This window comes from Perissodus microlepis, chromosome 22 (assembly GCF_051167445.1).
Source record: "Perissodus microlepis isolate ML-2025 ecotype Zambia chromosome 22, ASM5116744v1, whole genome shotgun sequence".
NCBI lineage: Eukaryota > Metazoa > Chordata > Actinopteri > Cichliformes > Cichlidae > Perissodus > Perissodus microlepis.
Window position 1 is genome coordinate 10,140,728 of NC_140481.1, and position 8,630 is coordinate 10,149,357.

The 8,630-nt window shown below is 41.5% G+C and overlaps 1 protein-coding gene across 1 annotated transcript; it reads right to left on the reverse strand.

The window, feature by feature from the left end:
- Positions 1-2,205: 2,205 nt before the first annotated feature.
- LOC146362587 (1-acylglycerol-3-phosphate O-acyltransferase ABHD5-like) lies at positions 2,206-6,703 on the reverse strand. The gene is made up of 7 exons (XM_084920086.1): positions 6,567-6,703; positions 5,653-5,735; positions 5,131-5,542; positions 4,724-4,875; positions 3,699-3,810; positions 3,423-3,603; positions 2,206-3,227 (listed from the first exon to the last, which is right to left on the reverse strand). The coding sequence occupies exons 1-7, from the start codon at positions 6,608-6,610 to the stop codon at positions 3,108-3,110; spliced, it is 1,104 nt and encodes a 367-aa protein (XP_084776212.1). The 5' UTR covers positions 6,611-6,703; the 3' UTR covers positions 2,206-3,107.
- Positions 6,704-8,630: the final 1,927 nt, after the last annotated feature.

Genomic DNA, 8,630 nt, shown 5'->3' on the forward strand with positions numbered 1-8,630 from the left:
AAAAAAATCATCCTGGAAAACTGTCTGATGGATTAACTGCACATAAAAAAAAAGAAATGTATGCAGAAAAGTGTTCGAGCATTGAGCAAACTTACAGCTGTGCGACCCGGAAATAGTCAGAATAATATGCAACATTACTGCAGTCTTGTAAATAAATGAAACACCAATTTTCCTGATGCTTTGGCAGCTCCAGCCTGTGTGTGTTTCTGCTGATTAAAGCGACACCGAGAGCCAATGGCTGGCGGCAGCAGTGGCACAGTGTGCACTTCTGTAGGCGCACACCTTTTATGTGCAGTTATTTCAGGCCCTCAGGCTTTCTATTATATCCAAACCCAGTATGAAAGCTCCTGTCACTTCTCTCACTTGTTTCCCTTTTTTGTAATGAAATGATTTCATGTCCATGTGACTGAGTGGGTGACAGAGAGAGACAGAGACACGATGAGTAAGCCTCCAGGTCTATTAAGCAAGTGAGGACAGTGGTCTGTGCTCATGGTGTGTGTGTGTGTGTGTGTGTGTGTGTGTGTGTGTCCTCAAAAAAAAAGCAGTGCACGTGGAGCCCCTGCTGAACGGTCCTCGCTTCTTTGATGATGAGCCATCCGACGTCTTCAAGAAAAACAAACAACCCATAATCACCCCGTCCAACCACAGCATCGCTTCCTGCAGGTCCACAATCTAAACGACTCCGTCTCTGTGGCTACCCTGTTGCCAGGAGACAGTTCGGGTGGGCCGGGTTGATGTCTTAGTAATGATGGAGACGGGCAGAGCTAACAGAGGGGTTACATCGGTAAAGGCCACGGCGCTCAAAGCTCAGAAATAACATTCAAATAATCTCCTGCTCAGTCTAGTGAAGTGCAACCTTCAGTGCCAACTTTCACCTTCAGCATGCCGCTACAGCATTAAAGTTTTCTTGTAAACAAAACTCAGGCTATACTTTATATTTAGCTTCTAATCAAAGATACGGGGTCACCAAAACAACCTTGACTCATCAGGGCACGGACACCAGACCTCTGTGGGGTGGTAGATGGCGCCTCTGTGAATCATCTTTGCACAACGTCGCTTATGCTTAATAAGATCTGTGGAGTTTGGGGGACATCTTGATTCTTTGTCCTTTAATTTCAATGTTAAACAAGCCTTTATGAAGCCGCCTTTTCCATCTGATAAAATATCACCCAAATTAGTGATGCGGAAAACTAGTCAATGCATTTCTTACTTCTAAATTCGATGTGTACTTCCTTGTTATCAGGTCGTCCAAAAAGCTCCCTGAAGAGTGAGGAGTCCTAACAAGGACTTTCTCCTTCTATAAAAAGTCTTGAATAACCAGACATCATTATATCTTAAAGATCTCACAGAACCATATTATCTGAAAATAACTGGTGGTGGCAGGTGGCTGCTCCTCCTTGAGCCTGGTTCTGCTGCTGGTTTCTTCCTGTTAAAAGGGAGCTTTTCCTTTCCACTGTTGCCAAGTGCTTACTCATAAGGCTTTCTCTGTATTATTGTAGGGTCTTTACCTTACAATATAAAGCAGCCTGAGGTGACTGCTGTTGTGACTTATAGCTATATAAATAAAACTGAATGATTAATCATGCTTGTATAGACTCAGGCTTCCTGGGGACTTCCCATGATGCACTAAGCACTTGAACTCCACTCTCGGTGCATTTATATGGCATCCCATCGTCTGCCTATCAAAATGATGACTTTTCTCTCTCATAATTTGTATTTTTTTCTGATCAGTGTGCTCTTTTTTTCTTCTCTTCTTCCACTCTCCCATCTTCCTCCCCACTGTTGCCAAGCTCTTGTTCATTTTTAATTGTTGGATCATTGGGGTTGTTTCACTTACACTGTAGGATCTGTATGTTTCAATATAAAGCAAGTTGATAAATAAAATCCATAAATTTAGCTCAGTGCAATTTTATTTTACTTTGTACTGTTTCTCAGTGCATTTCCTGAATACTTCTTAAGGTGCAGCAGGGTGTATTTTCCTGCTGGGGAGAATATCTCTTTGCCATAGCTGGGTCTGTAGCAGTGTTTTGGCAGGTTGTGCATGTAACATCCAAATATATGCCAGGACCTAAGGTTTCCAGGCAAACTGAAATAATCAGTGTTGTTCATTGCGCCTGTCAGTGGTTTTAATGTTGCGGCTGATGTGTGTGTTTTGAATTGTGTAGTGTTTATTTTGATGCGGAAAATTACAAAAGAAGATGAAGCTTGAATTTCTCCAATTTACTGAGTTATACAATAAACAGGGTTAAAAATGGATTTAATGGAGTGTACAATACGACCGGAAAAAGAGCAAACAAAAGGACAGATAATAGTATTTTTGCACACTCACACATTCACAAAATTAATGTCTCGCAGTAACATGTTTCCTTCATGCTGATGCGTCTTTGAACAGAAGTCCTATTTTTAGTCCAGCACTCATCTCTGACCCTATTCTGTCACTGCAGTTGTGACTTAGCAGCAAGCCGAGCGACGTACTGCTCTTAGAGCATCACTGTCCAGGTCTCCTGAGTAGGTCACTCAACTCAATATGCATGTGAGGTTACTTTGTGTGGGATTCGCTGGCACGAGTGTGCAAAACACAGAGGCGCTGATGCACGCACGCTGTTACTGTGCTGCCATCTGCTGGTCACTTTCCACACAGTCACAGCGGCTCTTCTTAGAAGTGAAAAGGTTTCCTGAAAATCCCATCCAGCCCTTTGCCCCACTTACTTCTCCCTCATATCTCTCACAGAGCGGGTGAGGGGTCAGAAAAGGAACAGTCTGTTTACTTTGTCTAGATCCATACAGAAAACAACTAATTCCCTTGAGATGACATTTCTTCATTTTTTTGATAAGAGTTTCCCAACAAGTTCTAGGAAAAATGTTAGACCCAGCTCCTCTTCCCACAATCTCAAAAACATTTAGCAACAAATGCAACACTGGCTGCATTTCACAATTATTTACAAAATTGTTGTATGTGCTCGAGGCAGGATAAATAAACCTGTGGCACCGTCTGACTTCAGACGCTGGGCCTCATGGAGTATTAGACAGATAATGATGAATCCTCAATCCAGCACTGATGAAGAGTCTTACAGTATAACACTTCTCTGGCTCTCCTGTGTGTTTTCTCACTGCTCTGTTCCTTCCCCTTTCCATTTCTCCTCCGTCCTGGCGAGAATCTGAAGCACCGTCTGGTTGAAGTCCTCAGGCTGGTCTGCGAAAACATAATGGCCCGCTCCTCTGATCACCTGACAAGCGCACACACAGTGGAGGCGAAATAGTTTTGAGATAAAGGTGCCACCGTTCCACAAGGCAAATAAAAGTAACTTGACATACATTCAGGCAGATTTAGGCACTAAAAATGCTTAAAATCTTGCTTAAAATGTATTTTGAACCTTGTGCTGACAAAGTTAAAGGTGCAAAATGTAAAAGAGAGAACCTACTTGGATTTCCACATCTCGCCTGGTTTTCTTGAATGCATATCCAGAGTGGCTGTCAATACTGGACCGGGATCCATAAATGAAAGAAATAGGAATTTCAACCTGGATCTGGCCAATCCTGTCTAGCATGGGCCTCTTAGCCCAGCCGTAGGGAACGGTCATGTTCTTAAAGGCTGTCTCGCCACTGAAATGAAAAAATAGAAAAGAAAAATGCACAAGCTCCTAAGATCTTCTGAGAATGGACATATTTGTGCACGGATGGTTTAAAATGTTCGTCACCTCGGAGTCTGGGCATTCAGATGATAGATGTAGTCACACACAGTATAGTCACTGAACACAGAGGAGTATTTCTGCTTGAAGTCTGACCTGATGGTCTGGACGAGCATCGGGCCTAAAAGAGACGCACAAAAAAAGAAGGAGATTTAGTTACAGTTCAGACCTTTGAATAGAACAATGGCACCTCAAGCAGACGTTTGATGTTCGGTGCTCCCCCGACTCAGAAGGAGCTGGGGGGGGGGGGGGGGGGGGGGGGGGGGGGTGTTGCCATAGAATTAATTAAAGGCATTTAAGGTGCCAATTTTATCCTCATATTTTTGCTCTTTGACTCTTCCAGAGTAAGTAAAGTAATCTATATTTATGTCATTTTGATCCAAGTTCATCCATAAACAGTTTTAGATCCTCTCTCTTTAGCCCAGCTATCTTCTGATTGGCTGCCCCACACAGACAGAATATTTACAATATATAACAGCAGGTGGGTGGGGCTTCTTGTGAAAGAAGGTATATGTGTATTTAAATTACGATGCCTCCTGTGCAAATTCCTTTGGAGGTTTTCGGGTCGTTCCCGGCCAGAAGACACTGGGATTGACCCAGAACTCGAAAGTTAAGACTATACATCTCATCTGGCCTGGAACTGTCTCAGAATTCCGTGCGAGAATTGGAAAACACTGCTAGCAAAAAGAAAATCTGGCAATACCTCCGTAGCCTTCTACCAATCGACCTGAGCTCATGTAAGCATAAAGATGGAAGTGCATGGTGGATGGAAGTATTTAAAATACTTACTGTATTTTTTAAAAGCGTATTGTTTTTATAGGAATTATTTTCTTTCCTGGGGGATTAATTTTGAAATGATGCAAGAACAGTGGTATGGCATGGTTTAGATAACTGGGACATTTTAAGCCAACCCCATCGCTGCTGGTAATAATTTGTCACTTAGAAATTGAAAACATTCAAAATACACAGATGCGTAAGAGAAACAAATATGTGTTTGTTCAGTGTGTGTTCAATGTGTGTTTGTGTGTGCCAACCTAGAGGTCCAGCCAGTCTGAGACCGGCCAGAGGGTTGAAGGGGCTCATGACGGCGCCAATTGCTCTGATCCACATTGGGATGGAGTTGTGGTTGGGGTTCTCTGGGCGTGCTGGGAATCCCCACGGCTCCACCAGCAGCAGATGCTTTACCCTGCATACACACACATGCAGTTACCTGATCAAATGTACAAACTAAAATGTAGAAATTCAATTAAAACTGCACACATTTACTTCTTTTTTTAATATATGGGCTTGTAGCTTATTTGGCAAGTGGTGCAAAAAAAAAAAAAAAAAAGAGAGAGAGATGGCTAAACTAGAAAACCACCTGGCACTGTGTCCTCTCACCCGCACACACACACACACACACACACACACACACACACACACACACACACACACAAAGCACCTGTGTGGGTATTTCAGCGTGTAGGCTGCAGACAGGTATCCTCCGAGGTTGTGTCCCAGCAGCACCATCTCCTGAAGCCCCACCTTCTCCCTCCACTCCTCCAGGGCTGCCACAAACTGATCCTCGGCCTCCCTGGGGTCGGTGCTGAACTGGGGACGGCTGCTCCTGCCAAAGCCCAGCAGGTCTAGAGCGTAGACCGGTCCACTGCTGGAGAGAGAATCCAGGTTGAGAACCCAGAGGGCGACACCACCTCCGAAGCCGTGCAGCAGAACCAAAGGAGTGGTGGGCTGGGTTGGGGGCTGTGGGACACATGGGGCTGCTGACTGCTGCTGCTGCGTGGAGAAAGCTAAGGTCCACAGGTAGTTGCCGCTCGATATCCGAACATGCTGCCTGGAGAAAGGCCGCTTCACAGCTGCGGCAGACAGAAAAGATTATAGGGCAGGGATAGAGAAACTGTTTTAACTCTGACTTTATGAAACACATAAACTACAGATTGGAAACAGCTACATCAGACACACTCACTCTTGAGGATTTTTTCCTCGGCATCTTTTAGTTGAGAAGGAGAGGTGGGACACCAGGAGGGAAGCCAACTTGATATCCAGGAACTGTGACTCAGACAGAAAGGATACACAAAAACATGCAGGCAGGACACATAAAGCACGTGCAAACCCAACAATAAACTGACCTTTGGCTATATGATATTTTTGTTATCAGTGCTGCTGGTATGCAGTACTTGACAACAACATGCAATCAATGTCCAGAAAGAAGCCCAAACATGTCTTTGTTCTGTGCATTTTGGGTCACTTATGGTCAAATGCGTTCTAAATCAGCACGATTTTAACATTTGGAGGACAAAGGCAGACGCCGATAAGATAGGATGACCATATTTTGATTTCAAAAACAGAGGACACTTGGCCGAGTCATGTAGAACTTTAATAATACTGTTTGCTTAAAAGAAAACTTTAACATATTTTAACAATGCCTTCTCTGTGCGGTTAATGAATGGTGAAATTAAAAAAAAAAAAAAAAAAAAAAAAGTCATATAGGGTTTTACAACTCAACAAGTGCAAAACGTTTGGTCACCCTAAGATAAGATTAAAAGTATTTTTTCTACAATAAAGTTTTGTATAGGAAGTCACTCACACAGCAGCCAGAATTAACAGGAAGATTCGGGCTCGAAAATGTTTCACTTTGGACGTTTGCCAGCAAGCGGGTGGCCTGTATATTTACACGACACGTTTTCCTATAGGTTTGGTGTGGATGGATCTATTTTTTAAATCTACCTGTGAATACACTAATGCGGGATCACACGAAGAGAACAAAGTTGTGTTCGTTGTCACACAAATGAACAGCATTCACGCTGAGAAGAAACAAAACGACAAAAACAACTAGCACGTCCAACGTGAAGAAGAAAGAAAGAAACGAAAACAACTCACCTCTGCTCCTTGGCAGGTTGTAGCTCCTCCGCCATCCTTCGCATTGTGTAGCCTGCAGTGAGGGTCTCCTCCCGAGCTTACGAACCTGTTGAAAAACTACGGTCTGTGGTGCTGCGTTCAAGTACATTCGGACGGAAAATAAAAATAGCTGCCTAACATAATAACGACATGCTGCTTAATTAGAATGCTGTACATTTCATAATAAGTTAGAGTTCAGCTATCCCTCCGCTCATTTAATTCTTGGGGTTATTTAATTCTTTGGAGTTGGCATTTTCAGCGCTTCATATTTGTTTTTTCCAACTGTATTGAAGGTAACATGATTTTAACCTCTGTATTCAGGTTAGCTACGTCACCTTCTTGACTTTGTGTAACTTATATTGTTAATGTGCTTCTTTCGCACAGCATCTCATATAGTTTAATACAACCGAACTAATGAAGGCTATAAAACGCTTAAACCAAGGACGAAACGTTTTTAAAGAGTTGCCAGCGACACTCGGATTTTGTTAGAGCTAGCTTTGGCATGCTAATTAGCATAAGTTGCAAATAATGAGATGCCTGCACGAGAGTGTTTAAACTGTTTACCTTAATTATATACATTTCCAAAAATATGTATTGTTCCCTTAAAAGTTTATACTAATGCCACTTGCATAATATTATAATATTATATAATATTATATTAGGTTGTAAAAAAAATTCTAGAAACAACTGTTTAAAGCCTGTTTTAAATATTAAACTATTATCTGCATTATCGCTACTATGACAAAAGTAATCCTGTAAAAAGTAGTTTATTTAAATTATATCAAACAGCAGGCCCCCTTTTAGCCAGAGGCCTTTTTTGTCTGTATATAAAATTTAAATACATCTGTTTTTTAGGTATTGTAGTGACAAACCCAAGGATATTCTTTCCCCCTTCAAGCTTACATGCAGGCTAAAATGGACAGAGAAAATCAGTCACGTTGGATCCCTATCGAACTTTTTTCTAATCCTTTTTTCTTAGTATAATTTAAGATAAGGCAGATTACATGAAAAGTTCATTATCTTCAAGGATGTGACTGTAAAGTATGATTATGTTTTTGCAGGAATAGTCCCTTCACTATCTTTTCTACTTTTCTACTGTGATTCTCATTAATTCTTAAAGGGAGGGCGTTATAGATTTATAGGCGTGCTAGCCTTGAAAAGCTCATGAGTGTCCTTCAAGAAATTATCCTGCAGTTAGTGTGTTCTAGCTGCACATTTAAAGGTTATTTGTGTGTTTTGCAAAGCCTCATCGAGTAACAGTCTGCTAATGAATTCAGCAAAATGTTATCCGATGTTGAGTAAAATGTAAGTAAAAAGTTCTAAAGGGACAACAAAAAGACTGAAATATATGTGTGATACCATCTCAACTAATTAGCTTGATTAGAAGCAAGTCAGTAACATAATTGGTTTTAAAAAGAGTGTCCTAGGCAGGCTGACTCTTTCACATGTAAAGATAACTGAGGGACAACACTCTGTGAAAGCATGTGAGGGCATGTATTTAAAGTGCAAAGTTTCTGGATGTAAAATGACAAAGGATTTAATTATTTACAGTACATTATATCATTCAAGGATTCAGGAGTGGTCCATGCAAGCAAAGGATAAGCCATAAAATGCATACTGAATGACCGTTATCTTCAGCCCCTCAGGTAGCACCATTATTCTACATGTGAAATCACTGCAAAGGCTCAGGAACACCTCTAAAGCACAATTTGTGAATACAGTCATAAATGAAGGTTAAGACTAGAATACCTTAAAAAAAAGAGATTAAAAAAATGATCAAACAGATATCAACATGATGGTATGGAAGCAGCATTGGTGCACATGGCATGGGTAACTTGCACATGTGCGAGGGCACCATTAATACTGAATGATACAAAACCAGTTTTTAAAAATGAAAATAGTTCAGGTATCTCAGTTTTCACGCAGAATGTCATGTCGACGTAACTCAAGAGTTATACACTATATCGGACGTTACATAGCCACTGGTCACTAGAGAAAAACTGTAGATTCCCTAAAAGATTGGTGAATGGTTCCTGGAGGTAGGTG